The following is a 16,798-nucleotide window of genomic DNA, read 5'->3' on the forward strand; positions in this document are numbered from 1 at the left end:
GCTTTTGTGATATGGATCCTTGAGATGTATCTGCTCCTTGGGAACTAAGCTGAGACCACTGAACTCATTTCACAGACAACTGAAAAGAACTGGCAGTGGCGTGTGGTCACCCCATGCCATCAGCTCCAGGGCTAAATTTGAGCCAGTGACTGATAGGTCACATTAACTCTGCCGCTGAGATTTTCCAAGCTATCGAGGGGAACTGGGTGTCCACGTCTCTTAAGCAGCATCGACCGTCTCAGCCCACATCTTTAACCCAGTGGAAAGTCTTCTGGTGAATCCCAAACCTTTAGGAACTGTCCATTTCATACAAGGGTGGGTGGGGGGAAATCTATTTAGATAACGTGATGCTAGGGAGGGAATAAAAGGCTAGTGCCCTTCTTTCTTGTTCTATAAAACTACCAACATAAGCAGTTCATTCTGATGCCTTGCCATAAGAAGTACTTGTCTGATTGAAGGGAGATAGGTAGCTTTGCCCCAATTTGATCTCCACAGCATGAAGACATCAGAATAATTAGCACATGATGAATACCACAGACTGGCCCAATTTTCTCTTCTTTTTTTCAGACTTAGAAAAGGAAAAGGCCTGTTAGGTGATCCATCTCCCTGCAGACACGGGATGGTGGCCTGCAGTATGTTTTATACTGTTGACCATAGTCTGTTTTATTAGGTCACAGCAATAGGATGTGAGGTCACGTTTGTTTCTTGTTCATATCAGAGGCACGCAGCTAATTCTGATTTCATTGTTGAGTTGAGCAAGTAACAGGCATGGGGAGGGAAAGGTAATTTACTTCCCCTCCCCTCGCCTCTTGTAGATGTGCACCTGTGTGGTGACATACCTGCATATACTTCACTCAGTGTGTTTTATTTACATTTCAGGTCATAAACCATACTTGGTTACAAAAAGTCCCCAGGGGCTTGCTCACAATTAACAAGTGGGCCTATGCATGATCACTAGAAGTAGGGTTCTGTCTTTTTAGAGGCGTGTAAACGTCAAGCACTTGGAATTTGAGAACATTGATTAAAATAAGAGCGTCATATCGGAAGTTTTGAAGGGGTATGTGGAATAATCAAGCCTTTTATTAAATCTGTTGTTATTACCAAATGCCTAGAAGTGTGCTAGGTGCTTCACAGAAAAAGGAAAGTTGTATGGCCGGATCTTCTGTTGGTATAATCTGTCACAGATCTGTTGAAATCAGTGCATGGGTTGATTGGAGGTGGTGAAGCACAAGGGAACAATGAGATGAAACAGGGTCAGTATGAGAATTTGTGGTTTGCAGGAACCCTGCAGCTGTCTGAACAACAGGAGAAAGGGGTCTTCTACACAACCTTTGTAACATCAGTCTGTATTCTGCCTTGTTAACTACAGTTGATGCAGTTAAAGCATTGAACTTGCCCTTCTAGATGGAAAAGATTTAAACATGAGAAACTGGGAGTTAGTAGAGTAAACAAAAGAAAAACAACAAAAAAAATTAATTTAGTTCTTGTTGTAGCAGAGCATGCAGCTGAATCCGGATAGAAATCGCATTTCAGCCGGGTCTTTCGTTGCTCTGTTTATGCTTTTGAGAAGGCAATAATGGTGGTTTTATTTGCTTTGAGGAAAGAGGGGAGTTCAGGGCGGGTTGGAGATAATTATGAGATGAAATGAGCTGTTCTAGTGTCAAGACTGTCATTGTGGTCTAGTTATTAGAAAATAAATTTTAAAAATTCCCATAGCTGCTTTGGCCGATTGTCTCCTGGCAAAGGATGTTCCTCATAAAGCTATTTACTGCTGAAATAGCTCTTGCTGTGATCAGGGACTTCGCAGGCGCTGCTTCCGGTTTATGTAATAGAACCAAGGAGATTGGTGTTCTAATTCAGAATGTGGGCGCAATGCTCAGTATGTTTTCCAAACTAGAATGAGAGAACAGTGAGCAAATCTGATATACTATCATTCTCACTCCCCCGTCACCAACATGCTAACTCTCTCGAAAATAACAACTTTGAATTCAATGAAAAGAATCACACTGCTGTGCCCTTTGGCCTTTCAGCACTGGATCATTTAACAATTTAAGGACAATTCATAATCTTGAAGTTACAGTCTTAATATCTTAACCCCAGATAGAGTACAAAGTTAATTACATACTGACTTTTTGTCTGTGTTTTGTCAGGCGTTCTACAAGCAGACAACAAGATTAGCTAATACACATGAGCTTGTGTTAATGGTGGATTTTAACTTCCCTGCTATCTGTTGGAAGACCTTTACATAATTTCAAAACATATGTCCTGCGAGTTCTTAGCATGTGTAGGGAACAACTTTCTGAATCAGAAAGTTGAGGAAACAACTAGGTGGTCATCCGTTTTGGATCTGGTTTTGACCAACAGGGATGAATTAGTTGTGAATGGGAAGATGGTCGGGAACTTGGGAGGAAGTGAACGTGATCTGATGGAATTCAAGATCCTAAGGAAAGGAGGACACGAGAACAGCAAACCAAGGACACTGGATTTCAAAAAGGCAGATTTCAACCAACTCAGAGAAATAGTAGACAGGGTCCTGTGGAAAGACCAATTAGGAAGAAAAAGAGTCAGAGGGCTGGCAGTTCCTAAAAGCTGTAATGCTAGAGGCTCAACATCAAGCTATTCCGACGCAGAGGAAAGAGAAGAGCCACAGCAGACCAGCGTGGCTGCACAAGGAACTTTTTAGCTATCTAAAAATGAAAAGGGATCCATACAGGAAATGGAAGGAGGGGCATGTCCCCAAGGAAATATAATGGGAATAGTGCGAACATGTAGGGACACAGTCAGAAAAGCCAAGACAAAGAATGAGTTTCAGCTGGCAAGAAATGTTAGAGACAACAAGAAGGTTTCTACAAATAGGTTGGACAAAAAAATAAAGGTCAGGGATGGTATGCGTCCTCTGCTCAGTGGAGAAGGTGAGCTGGTTACAGAGGATGATAGGAAGGCGGAGCTGCTCAACACCTACTTTGCTTCAGTCTTCACACAAAAAATAATGTGACCAGATGACTCATGAAGTTATCATAGACAATAAAAAGGGGGAGGGATGCAGATCAAGATAAGTAAAGAACATGTTAAAGATCTTCTGACTAATCTGGATGCTATTCACCCCAGGGTGCTGAGGGAATTAGCTAAAGAAATCTCAGCGCCAGTGGCAGTAATATTTGCAAACTCAGGGATGACAAGCGAGGTCCTGGAAGCCTGAAGCAGGGCTAAGGTAGAGCCCATCTTTAAAAAGGGGGGGGGGGGGGGGGGGAGGAAGAAGAAGCTGGGGAACTACAGACCAGTCCACCTGACCCCGATACCTCGGAAGCTACTAGAGCAGTGTCTAAAACATTCAGTGTGCGAATACCTGGAGGATGGAGGGTGATCATGAGCAGCCAGCATGGATTGATTTCCTCCTTTGACAGGATAACTGGTTTAGTGGTTAGGGGGAATGCTGTGGACATAATATACCTGGACTTGTACAAGGCTTTTGATATATAGTGCCACATGACATTCTGATAAGTGGCTGGAGAAATGCAGGCTCAGTGGAACTGCCATTAAGTGGATACATAACAGGTTAGACAACCACAAACAAAGAGTAACTATTAATGGAATGTCAGATTGGAGGGAGGTCTCAAGTGGGGTTCCACAGAGATCTGTTCCGGGTTCGGTGTTGTTTAACATCTTTATTAATTACCCGGATGTCGGAATACAGAGCATACTGATCAAATTTTCAGATGACCCAAAGCTGTGGGGGAGGGTTGTCAACCCTCTGGAGGGTAGTGCTAACATTCAAAGGGATCTTGATAAATTGGAGAACTGGGCTATAGACAACAAAATGAAATTCAACAAAGACAAATGTAAGGTGCTACACTTAGAGAAGAAAAACCAAACGCGCAAATACAAAATGGAGGGTAACTGGCTTGGCAGCAGCACGGCTGAGAAGGATCTGGGAGTTGTGGTGGATCACAGCGTCACTATGAGTTAGCAATGCGATGCTGCTGCAAAAAAAGCAAATGCAGTTTGGAGTTGCATTAACAGAGGCACAGCAGGCAAATCACGGAAGGTGATTGTACCGCTTCACTCGGTGCTGGTGTGGCCTCAGCTGGAGAACTGTGTCCAATTTTGGTCACCAGTGTATAGAAAGGATGTAGAGAAACTGGAAGGGATCCAGAGGCGGGCAACCAAGATGATCAAAGGGATGGAACGCAAGCCACATGAGCAAAGGCTGAAGGAAATGGGTATGTGTCGTTTGGAAAAGAGGTGATTAAGGGGAGATATGATAGGGGTCTTCAAATACTTGAAAGGCTGCCTTAATAAGATGGAGAAAAATTATTGTCGCTTGCCACAGAGGGCAGGACAAGAGGCAATGGGTTCAAACTACAACATAACGGATTTAGATTAAATTTCAGGAAAATCTTCCTAACAGTAAGAACAATAGGACAATGGAGCAGACTGCCTAGGGAAGTCATGGACGCTCCTTCACTAGTGGCTTGCAAAAGGAGGCTGGATAGTCATCTGTCTTGGATGGTTTAGACACAACAAATGCTACATCTTGGCCGGGGGTTAGACCGGATGACCCTTGCGGTCCCTCTAATCCTGTGGTTCTAGGAGTCTGAGGGTTTTTTTTTTTTACCTTTTTCAAAAACACAAATTTCTAATATATAATTTCATTATCACTCTAAAACTTTTTAAAAAAAATTAGGTCAAATATTACTATACACGTTACTAACCGGAAGCGAACACCGGGTTTAATTGACATTTACATGCAGGAACAATTACAAATACACACATGTGGGGGTAGGGGGCTATAAGCTCTTCAGGACTTCCAGGACTCAGTCTCCTTCAATGACTTACTCAGCTTCAAATTCACTTCATGGTATGAGGGAAACTGTTGTTTCAGTCTTGTGTACGTGGAGAATCTGACTGGCTTCGCTTTAGTAGAATAACGGTTATGCTATTCCAGCCTAACTTCCCCATGTAGGCACTCTGTTTTGGAATAAAAATGACTTCATTCCATTACACATTACTTCATGGAGCCTAGTTATTGTGGAATAAAGTCACTTTTATTCCAGAATCGAGTGCCTGGCCAGAGGAGCATATCTGAGAAGCCACAATACGGTAGTAACTCTGCGGTAGCTGTGCCGGTCGGTTTCCCCAAGCCGACAAGCCCTGAGTGAAAACCTCCCTCCAACAGCAGGAAGGCAGGTGGTGCAGCACAACCGGGAGCAGCGTCAGGATGCGGTGGATTGTCAGGCTATATAAAGTCACCGGTTGACTCAGACAGCGAGAGGGAGCCTGGGATGTTTCTCCTCATGCCTCCTCCAAAGTGGATCAATCAGGCTGCTGGGCTCGGGGTCAGTTTCATAGATCAGCTGCTAACGAAGCCAACTGCCATGGCCAGGATGATTCAGAGGTAAATGAAGTCATCTGGCTAAGTTCAAAACCCCCCAGGCTGAGTCCCTGGGCAGGCCAGCAGGATATGCTCTCCTGCTTGGTGTTGCAGTCAGCACTCAGATATTCCACAGTGAAAGAGCCGCTTCCTCGAAAGCGTCAGAGCTAATGAACATTCTGTATCCTCTCCACTGACGGCAAAACAAACTGCCCATCCTTACTGTGCAGGAGACCACAGCTGTATTTTCCCCGATGCTATGACATTTGAACCGGCATGTTGTAGTGATTAAAGCAGGGAGCCGGGAGCCAGAAGTCCTGTTCCAAGTGACTGCGAGTGACTCACTGTATGACCTTGGCCCTTGGGCAGCTTGAATAGTTCTTGCCAGTCCTGAGAAACATTTTCCCATGCCTGCCCTCTGCCGAAAAAGCAACTGCATTATTTGTACAGACTGCTGTCCCGCACCCAAAAGAAACCCATTTCTTGTCCCCCGTGGTCACTGCAGTAATGTGAAGGAACAACACAAACTCCGACTTTATAAACACGCCGTTCGTTTTACGTAAACACTGTGTCAGACTGTTAAACTGCTGAGCTATTAAATATCTGCAGCAGAGACATGGCGTGTCGGCTAAACTTTTCTTGCGTTGTGTGCGGGATGGGCATATGCAAGGCAAGTTGGGAGTTCGTGTTCCTTGCCTGTTTCACTTGCTTGTCTCGTCAGTGCGCTTTCATGGCTCAAGATTACTTACGATGCAGAAGAGTAAGGTCCTCATGTAAATCTATATAGCCATAGATGTCAGCAGAAGCTCTGTTGATTTACACCAGACAAGGATCTGGCCCTAAGAACAACAACATGAAGAATATATAGCGGGATCTTCAAAAGCACCTAGATACCTCGTTTGCATTGAAATCATGGGATTGGGTGTCTAATTATCTTTACGAATCTGGCCCGTAAGTCTTAAATTTACCTTTCCTCAGTTACCCAGATCCATTTTTTCCCCCTAAACCTTTCATTGTTATAAAGGAAGAAGTTGGCAATAAAATAACATCAGAGCCCTGGGTCCATCCTGTGGGCAGTACTCACACAGTCCCTCGTCAGCAAAGCGTGGTAGTGGGACACGCTGCCTTTAGTGGGACTTTAGCATGCGCTTAAAGTTGAGCAAGCACCTGAGTGCTGGATCCAGACCACAAGTAATGCCTCACCGCTAACGGAACTACTTACGTGGGTGACTGACTTGTGTGAGGGAGGGTTGCAGGACTGAGTTGGTGTGTTAGGGGCTGGGAGGGCCTCCCTAACCCGTTTAATATCACCAGCCTGGGTTTGGTTTGATGATTCCCAGTCTCGTGCGGTGTGCAGGAACTCTCTCATGAGGAAGTGAAGGTGCTCAGGATCGAGTCCCAGGCCCTGCCCACTTTCCATAAAGGCAGCTGATCCTCTCGCACCGGAGCACAGTAACGGGTCCCAACAGGCAGGCCGAATCCCTCGTCAGAGCCACAAACTTCCAAATTTTTAACTGAACATTTTTTGTCAAAGTTACTCCTCATGGAGAGCCACATGCTTCTGCTCCAGGCAGAGGGCCAGATGGGGCCATTTCGTTTTTAAGCCAAAATCCCCACTGGGAATTTAACTTGGAAACTGATGGCATAGGATGACTCAAAGTTTTGAAAAGCCACCGCTCCTGATAGGAAAACGCAGCTATTTCTGGGAAAGCTGCTTCCATGCATTTTCTTCAACTCAGCGTGAGCTCATCCGTATATTGAGGCCAATTGCAAGGGTCCCTCCCGCCCCAGAGAAAACCTTGTGATTTAGCAAATATCCAATTTTTATGGATCGTCAAAACTCCTCTTTCTTTTCTCCCCCCCCCCCCGCCCCGAAATACAACACCCCAGTGAAAAATAATCTCACCATTTATACGCAAAGATCCAGAAATCTGATTCAAAGGTCCGAACTGGCCCCAGAGACTGATCTACTCTGTGACCCCTAGAGATGGTCCCTGCAGGTCAGGATGGAGGCGTGCCCTGGGGCTATGTGGGAAAGGCCAGCAGTGTTGCCAGCCTGTTCTGTTGGTGAGCTAAGGTGCCGCACTCAGGGTTGTAAATCTGGCATTTTTCGGCTGCGCGCTATTGACTTCAAACAAAGAATCATGCAGGGAGGAAGGATAGTTGGTGCTGAAGTTTGGGCGCTGGCCGGGGACCTGCGGACCGGGGTTCAATTTCCTGCTTTGCCGTGGACATCCTGTGGGGGAGTCCCTGAGCCTCCGTGTCTGTGAAATGGGGATAATAGCACTTCCCTACCTCACAGAGGTAAAACTTGTATGGGCCTCAGATGGGGGGCCCCGTGGGTTCAGTAGGTAGGTGGTAATATCTGAAATGTGGAGACATACTCTGCTGTTTAAGCAGGCTTTAGAAATGAGGCGGGCGTGGGTATGAAATGGACAGTGCATGCCACAAGGGATCTGTTTGAAGGATAACATTCAGAATCCAATATTACTTTACATCAAGCCCTTACAGGAATCCTGAATGTGCTACTTGGCTTTTAGTGCATCCGCTCTGGTTTCCTGCCACTCTGGGCTCGAGCTGCTCCCAAAGTCCTTCGAGCATGCGCATGGAAATGTCGTTCACCCCCCTCCCTGTGCGTCTCTTCTCCCCCCCTCCCCCCCGCTGCAATTGTTGTGCTGCAGTTTCTCCCCTATTTCAATAACCCAGCTGAGGTTTTCCAAACAAAATAAAAAGAATGCCCTAAACACATTCCCATTAACCCAGCCACATTGTTTGGCAATCAAATAAGAACGATATGGCCATATTTGGGAGAAAACTCAAGTCAGAATGGGCCACTATGGAAGGGTTAGTATGTGTTCCAGGGGGCGGGGGCTCTATGTACTGCCTGGCAAGGAGCTGGCAGCGCAGAAGCAGCAGGAGGATGTTGAGGAGTCTGAGGGATGTGGGGGCTGGTCTACACTGGAGACTTACATCGACGTAGCAACGTCTCTCGGGGTATCGTGCTACTCTAGGCTGGACAGGGAAGCCTGGAGAACCCGCAGTTCTTCATCCTTTGAAAGCGTGGATGCAAAGGAGTATTGAATCACATGCTAAAGAACAAGGTGGGTGAGGTCATATCTTGGACCAACTTCTGTTGGTGGAAGGTACAAGCTTTTGAGCCGCACAGAGCTCGTCTTCAGGCCTGGGGAAGGGAGCAGTGTCTGAGCTACATACGAGTTGGGATAGATTTTTAGGCAGAAGGGGGAGCAGGTGGGAGGCGATCTCTTGAAATGAATTGGGCAATTGGGGGTTAGATTGTTAAGCATAAAGGGTTTGAAGTGGGCAATTAAGGGTAGCAGGCAGTGTGGTGTGTTACAGGTTGTTTTAATGAGCTATAAAACCAGGGTCCCTGTGAAGTCCATGGCTTTTGGTTTCTGGCAGAGTTATGAATTTTAAGTTCCCAGGCTTGTTGTTTTGAAGGTGTGCAGGTTTCCCCAGAGGACAAGTATTGAAAGAGCCCTTCTGCTTAACAATCTGTCCCAACTTGTAGTTAGGTCAGACACTCTGTGCTTCCTTCCCTGCACCTGAAGCAGAGCTCTATGTAGCTCGAAAGCTTGTACCTTCCACCCACAGAAGTTGGTCCAATAAAAGATGTGACCTCACCCGCCTTGTCTCTCTCCTATCCTGGGGCTACAACAACACTACCAACATGCTGAAGAACATCCAGCCAAGCCAGTTGGGCACTTTGGTGTGGCTTCATTACATATGTGGTGGAAAACCTCTTACAAGTGAAATGAAACACAGGCTCCGGGTTCCTCCAGGGCCTGGGCATGGTCAACCCCCTGCTCTGCCCCAGGTCCTGTTCCCACCTAAACCCTTCCCTCACCCCCATCCCACCTCTTCCTGCCCCTGTTCTGCCCTGGCCCTGCCCCCACCTGCCTTCTGCCTTCCCCCAAACCTCCACCTCCGCCCCGCATCTTCTTGCCCACACTCCACCCCCATCCCACCCCACCTCTTCCCACCCAGTTCCGCCCCTTCCCCTCAGCATGCCCCATCCCTGCTCCTCCTCCTCCCTCCCAGTGCCTCCTGCACGCTGTGGAACAGCTGATCTGCAGCAGACGGGTGGCGCTGGGAGGGAGGGGGAGGAGTTAATCAGTGGGGCCGCCAGCAGGGGGAAGTGGGGGAAGCTGGCTGCTGGTGGATGCTAAGCACCCCACTAATTTTTTTCTGTGGGTGCTTCAGCCCTGGAGCATCCACGGCATCGATGCCTATGAAGTGAAAAGCTCTTTCTTTCCCTGTTCACACGTGAGTTCAGGCTCCAGCATTTCTCCTGCAGCAGTCGATGTGTTCTCTAAGGGTGCAAACCTGTACCCACGCGAGTACGTCCTGTTGACTATAAAATCCAATGGGGAGTTTTGGATTTTAGCATTGTGGGTATCTTCCCTTTTGCAGGGGAGATACAGAATACCAGGTACCTAAAGGAGAAAGTTGTTTCTGAGGTGTGTTGTTTTTGACAGATTTGGGGTTGTAAACAGCTCCGGAACAAGGGAAATATTCCAGCATTTCGTGCCACTGTTCATTTGCTTTCCAAAGCAGGCCTTGGTGGAAATCCTAGAGAGGGATTTTCTGCAAAAACATTGATGCTTTGTTTGCGCTAGGCATGTCTGCAGTGTGGGTGAATGCAGGACTTCTGCCCCCAGCGTTGTCAATCTGGCATCTTTCCCTAGGGATCTGCTTACAAAATTCCTAGAGGGGAGTGGTACAGGCAGCTCGTGAGGCTGCAGGCAGAGATAAATAGCGCAGTATAAGACACTTAGTGGGTGAGAAGGCAAACCACAGAAGAGGAGAAAAATCCATTTCCTGACTGGGTCAGTGAGTGTGGGCTGTCCTCCATCCCCATGTACAAATATGGTCATCCCTATCCTTCTTCCGATCTCTTGGGACTCCTCTTGCACAGGCAATCAATTCACTTAAAAAAAAAAAAAAACACGAGCAGGAAACCAACCCCCTTATGGAAATGCCTGGGAGGACTTAAGAGGGATCAAACTGACAAGGTTCTATAGAAGTCACTCTAAAACCCTTCAAGGAATCCTCTGGCACCTTATAGACTAACAGACGTATTGGAGCATAAGCTTTCATGGATGGATACCCACTTGGTCGGATGCATGTCATGGGTATAAACCCTTATAGACTCTACTATTGTTTGTATTGTGGGAACACCAAGGGACCCTGGTCCGAGACCAGGGCTCCGTTGTGCTCGGTGCAGTACAAAGACATATCAGAAAGAGCGCCTCAGTCCGGCGGAGCTTGTAATGTAAGTATGAGACGAGTCCACAGATGGATACAACAGGTGGACAGGGAGCCTAAGGTAACAGTGAGACAAAACTGATCAACCGAGAATCATCCCCTTTCTGAAGGGTTTGTTGGGGATTTTTTTTAACCACCTTGTAGCAAGATTTTCTATCATTCTATAGGACTGTTCAAAGTACCTATAGGGAAGTGGCTCTACTTTATCGACTGCTGTAGGCCTTTTCCATATCCTGTGAAGATTAGTCACCATACAGAAATGCAAGTCCCTACAGTTCCATTGCACACTAGCAAAGGATCACGTTCCATGGTTTATTCTTCTGTGCTAGGACTTCTCGGCAGAATTAGGCCAGTTCTTGACTCTGCATATTTTTTATGCACTTGTTTTCCTTATAGAATCGACAACCCAGCTCTTTGATTTCATTCTGCTTCCACAGTTGCTCTCTCAGATGGAGGCTCAGGACAGCAGTCATCAAAGTCAAGCACCCGACAGCTATTCCTCATTCTCTGCATGTTGTTTCGGTGATAGCATGCTTTGATTTGAGGTGTTTCCCTGTGAGTGGAGGGTGCCAAGGATGGTAATGAGATGTAAGGCTTGGGGATTGGGACATTCCAGACAATTACAGCGAAGACTTTGGGACCTGGGTGATACGTATATACTTTAAAACCAATAATAAAAGCCTCAGCCATCCACCCTGTGCTCTATATCCATCCTGTCTGCAAGGGCCGCCTGTGGGTTGTGGTCTGACTGATGCTATTTGCAGCGGCTGCCTGGCATCAAGCCGCTGTCGTAAGTGTCTCTGCCCCGTCTCTGCTATAATGTCGACTGACACAATCCAAGGATGCTTTGGGGGAGACATCGTGGGGTGATGGCAGTGTTTGCTAGTGGTTAGAAGAGGGAATTGACAGAGGTTCTCATATGTGTAGCGGTAGGTTCAGCTTCTCTCCATGCACACAAGTTACTCCTGCTCATGTTAACTGCAAGAGACAGTATGTGGTTGTCCCATTAAAGGTACAAGATTCACATGCTGTTTGGCTGTGGAGCAGGCTGCGCCAGGCCACTCACTGGGGAGTGAACGATGCCTCATCTGCAGCAGATCCAGGTGGGGACAGGAAGGAGGTGCACGGCTGAAGTAGCAGAGTTGGGAAGCCCTGGACGAAGTGCTTGAAGCGACGGGACTTGCTGCACCATTTCAAAGGTGTAGCCAGGGCTCTTCTGGTGGTGCTCATCAATGCAGGAGGAGAGGGAAGACTCCTACAAGGCAGTGCAAACTGGCAACTCCAGTGCCTTCAGCCATGTTACGGGCCTGATCCTCTAAAGGGACCGCCTGTGCAACATACCTACTGAAGTCTGTAGCCGTTGTCTGGGTTGGAGTCTATGGCTGCCTCCTGTGTGAGTGCGCTGGGGGGATGGGATTCTCCGTACCCAAGCAGGGTCGTACATAATGTGGCCCATAGAGTGGGTTCCTTAATAAGGCCAGTGCTGTCCCCCCACACAGACACTCCAAGCTCATGTAGAAAAGACAACCACAGGCCTCCTGGTGCTTCCGTGCCGAGGTCCCTTTAACCCTTTGCCTTAAGCTGGTCTCATAGATTCATAGATTCATAGATATTTAGGCCAGAAGGGACCATTATGATCATCTAGTCTGACCTCTTGCACAATGCAGGCCACAGAATTTCACCCACCACTCCTAAAAAAGACCTCACACCTATATCTGTGCTATTGAAGTCCTCAAATTGTAGTTTGAAGACCTCAAGGAGCAGAGAATCCTCCAGCAAGTGACCCGTGCCCCATGCTACAGAGGAAGGCGAACTTTTTTTCTCTGAACTTTTTGAAAAATTTGTCACTCTGATCACATGCGATGGTCTCAGAGCTAGCCTGTTGGCCAACCAAACGCAAATGGGAAACAGAATCAGAGCCATTCTTCTGAAGTCACCCAAAGGAAAATCAAGTCTCTGGCGCTGTGTGGTAGGAGAAAACACTCCCCAAACAGCTGTAAAAAGAAGGGGAAAAAAGTGCACTGGGTTGTCAGAGGGTTCGTATGAGCTTTGGAACACTTTTAGAAGTCGCTGTCAGAACAAATTTCATAGACTATCAGGGTTGGAAGGGACCTCAGGAGGTCATCTTGTCCAACCCCCTGCTCAAAGCAGGACCAATCCCCAACTAAATCATCCCAGCCAGGACATTGTCAAGCTTGACCTTAAAAACCTCTAAGGAAGGAGATTCCACCACCTCGCTAGGTAACCCATTCCAGTGCTTCACCACCCTCCTAGTGAAAAAGTTTTTCCTCATATCCAACCTAAACCTCCCCCACTGCAACTTGAGACCATTGTTCCTTGTTCTATCATCTGGTACCACTGAGAACAGTCTCGATCCATCCTCTTTGGAACCCTCTTTCAGGTAGTTGAAAGCAGCTATCAAAGAGAAATCATTCTTCTCTTCTGCAGACTAAATAATCCCAGTTCCCTCAGCCTCTCCTCATAAGTTATGTGCTCCAGCCCCCTAATCATTTGTGTTGCCCTCCACTGGACTCTTTCCAATTTTTCCACACCCTTCTTGTAGTGTGGGGCCCAAAACTGGACATAGTACTCCACATGAGGCCTCACCAATGCCAAATAGAGTGGAATGATCATGTCCCTTGATCTGCTGGCAATGCTCCTACTTGTCCAGCCCAAAATGAGGTTAGCTTTCTTGGCAACAATGGCACACTGTTGACTCTCATCCAGTTTCTCATCCACCGTAACCCCTAGGTCCTTTTCTGCAGAACTGCTGCCTAGCCACTTGGTCCCTAGTCTGTACCGGTGCATGGAATTCTTCCGCCCTAAGTGCAGGACTCAGCACTTGTCCTTGTTGAACCTCATCAGATTTCTTTTGGCCCAAGCCTCTCATTTGTCTAGGGCCCTCTGTATCCTATCCCTGCCCTCCAGCGTATCTACCACTCCTCTCAGTTTAGTGTCATCTGCAAACTTGCTGAGGGTGCAATCCACACCATCCTCCAGATCATTAATGAAGATATTGAACAAAACCGGCCCCTAGACCGACCCTTGGGGCACTCTGCTTGATCCCGGAGGCACTCCGCTTGCTACCAATTTGGTTGGAAGGCGATATTGTCTCAGGGAGGAAGGAGGTTTCGCTAGTGTCAGAGCATTGCCCTGGAGAGCACAGAACAAAGCCAAGGTGGTGATTGTAAAAGCCATGTCATTAATACTAGAAAAATATCCTAGAACTGTGCTGCTGGAGGTGTCATGGGATGAGTTGGAGAGGTGATTAAATGAGCTTGCTTGGCTCACGGCTTCTCTTCAGGGCATGCATCACTCATTACATCACGAGAGCTGTCGTGGGGAGGTGCAATATCTAGAGATGTGGGGAGGGGGGTCGTGCCTGTTCGCTGCAGGATGCATTCAAGCTCCAGGCCCTAGGGTCCGTTGAGTGTTACCTGGGACACAGAGAGGTGCAGGGGTTCAGCTTAATTGTGCTGTCTCATGTCCTGCAGGCTTGGCCTGTGCAACTTGGAGGTCAGGACAGCAATTGAGGTGGGGTGGCAAGTCTTCCTTGGAGAACCACGGAAGGAGGAGAAAGGGGACTGATCAGAGGCGCCGCTGGAGCTATGAGTGGGGATTAGAGCTGGGTGGTGGTGATGTAAGGGGTTGTTTTGAGGAATAAAAGGAAGAGAGAGTTTCTTCCAGATATTTGTGAGTTCTCCTCCCCACCGTGGTTTTTCTAATGGATGGAAGTGGGGGAGCTGTGCATTCTGAGCAGTGCCAGGAGTCACAGTGTAGTGATCAGTGTGCAAACTCATTAGTACTGTATATTGAGAGCTAAGAGAGAGGGTGGAAGTAGCACAGTGAACCCGAGGGGGAAGCGTCTCTGAGGGTCCGTGCTTAGCCTGCTCGTGGCATTGGTGGGCACATGCGCGTGTGCGTGCATACGTGCATTCACTTTGCCTCTCAACTGATTGTAAAGCACGTGCCTCATTCCAGTCCTAAGTGTACCTTTTATCCCTCACAAACCTGCTGGGACCTCCATGCTGCAAATTCCTGTCCTCGGAAATACTGACTTGTGCTGGGTGCAGGTCAGCAAAGAGAGCCCTGGAATCGGGGGCTCTTTGGGGCAGGCACAGCCTTCTTTGGGGGATCATATTGCAGCAAGTACGTTGTTTGTGGCTTGTACAAAAGAATCCCCCCTTTTGCTTTTTGTGGGAAGTCTGGGAGCCTGAATAGCCTTGCGGTAGGTGCATGGAGGGTCTTGCAGGACACCTACATTTCTGAAGCTGCCGTGCTGTGATGTACCGGCAGCGCTAGTGGCCACATGAAAGGTTTACTGGAGAAGAATTTGGCCTTGTGAGCAGAGCAGAGGAGTGAATCCTGCTGCAAGCCTGATCAGCAAAAATCAGTGGGGATTAAAAAAACCAACCGTGTGGCCCACTCCCCAAGGGAGGCTATGCTGGGGGGGGTCTCAGAACAGTGAGGCCTCATAAATCGTCTTTAACTCACGCCTGCACCACCCTGCGATCGTCTCACCACGATGGGGAGATGGGACCAGAGGTTTCACCCTTCTCCCCCCCGAGTTCCCCTGCTGTAGAGTGTGCAGCTTAGGTACCCTTGTGTCTGGTAGGTGCGCCCTGCAATTCAACGCACGTAGCAGCAGGTCTCTGCTCCCAGCAGCTCCCCAGTGGCTCTGCAGAGTGACGTAGTAGCGGAGGGAGAGGCGTGCACTGGGGAGAACAGCGTGGCTCAGGATGGGAGCATTGGCGAGGCAGGATGAAACTTCCAGAGGCTGGCACGGGGCAGAAAGCTCTTGTGCTCCTGGAGAGGGGAGCTTGAGGGGAAGGAAAGGGAGGAGGCCCATCCTAGATAAACCAACAGAGGCACCGGGAGAGCATTCCAGGCAGCGGGAGCTGCAGAGGGGAAGGCTCTCTCCCCAACGGTGCTGGCAGAGCGTGACTGAAGGAACAGCCCCTCAGTGGCAGGGACAGTCTTTTTGTTCTGTGTTCGTACAGTCCCTAGCCCCGCCGGGGCCCTAGGTGCCTCGATAAGTCAAACACTAAGGACTGAGTCAGTGGCCAGGGTCGGGAGCGGAGCCGTGTGATGTTTCTTTGCTGGGGGTTTTGATGGCTCCGTTGAGCGGGGTTAGGGGCCTGAGTGAGGTTGTTGGAGAACGTGAGTCTCTCCTGGACGCAAGGTGCAGGAGGCCACGCTTCTGGGGTTACATGCACAATCCCCTCTAGCCTGTGAGGTTCCTGTGCGTTGCAGAGGAATTGTCTTGATCCTCTTGACACGGTGCCATGGCCTCGAGTATCACGGCCCCACTGGGCGGAGCGGAGCGGAGGGGAGGGGAAGGCAGGAACAGGAACTCTCCGGAGGTTTGAAAGCTTGGAAAATAAATAGCAATGTGCTGTAAATTAACCCTGGCATCCCCTGAGATGAATCACGCTGGCTGCAGCCAGCCCTGAGCCCCGGTGACGAGCGCTGTGGTTTATAGATCATGATTCATCGGCCCGTCTTAGCGCGACCACATTATTCCAGCCGATTGCAAAATCGTAAGAGGAATGTTGTGGTTAGTTTACGGCTTAACTATGCAAATCGTCAGGAAGCCTCCCGAGCCGGAGAATGTAGACGCACCCCGCCCGGCTGGCAGGGCTGTGAGGGGGAGCGGGAAGCACCGGGAGCTGGCCATGGGGCTGTACGGGAGCAGCAGCTCGCACGAGGCAGGGTCCGGGATGGAGCTGGAAGTAAGTGCTTCGGGGAGCCGGCTCGCCGGTGGGTAGAGGCTGCCGTCCTTCCAAGCGGGGACTGCTGCATGCGAGCTGGGTCTGGCTCCCGCGTGGTGCCTGTGAATCTGGCTGGAGCTTTCCGAGGGCGGGGAAACCTCCCTGACTGGACCGACAGAAAAGACTTTGCTGAGATCCACCCTGGCACTCTGCTGCCGAGCTCCCCGAGAGGGACGCTCGCCCCTTGCGGGGGGCTGAGTCCCCTCCTTGTTCTCTGGGGGCCGGAGGGGAGCTGAACGCACGAAGCCCGCTCCCCACCCCTCCTCCTGCGGCCTCCCGCCAGATCTCAGCAGCTGCTGGCTCTGGGAGGAAGTAAACAGAGAAGTGGGAGGAGCTGCACCTTTCCCTCCCCGCGGCCGTATGGCAGGGA

General features: G+C 48.9%; 1 protein-coding gene across 19 annotated transcripts in view; it reads left to right on the top strand.

The window, feature by feature from the left end:
• Window positions 1–16,798, top strand: part of NCOR2 (nuclear receptor corepressor 2) — a 412,043-nt gene that overhangs the window by 281,594 nt on the left and 113,651 nt on the right. Inside the window, exon 1 of one of the 19 annotated variants that reach the window (XM_073313460.1) lies at window positions 16,208–16,389. The exons of the other annotated variants lie outside the window; for them this stretch is intronic. Coding sequence (XP_073169561.1) covers window positions 16,234–16,389 — 156 coding nt within the window. The 5' untranslated portion in view covers window positions 16,208–16,233. Of the gene's footprint in view, window positions 1–16,207; window positions 16,390–16,798 lie in introns of those variants that run through there. 19 annotated transcript variants of the gene reach the window in all.

Source organism: Lepidochelys kempii, chromosome 15 (genome assembly GCF_965140265.1).
Source record: "Lepidochelys kempii isolate rLepKem1 chromosome 15, rLepKem1.hap2, whole genome shotgun sequence".
NCBI classification, from domain to species: Eukaryota; Metazoa; Chordata; order Testudines; family Cheloniidae; genus Lepidochelys; species Lepidochelys kempii.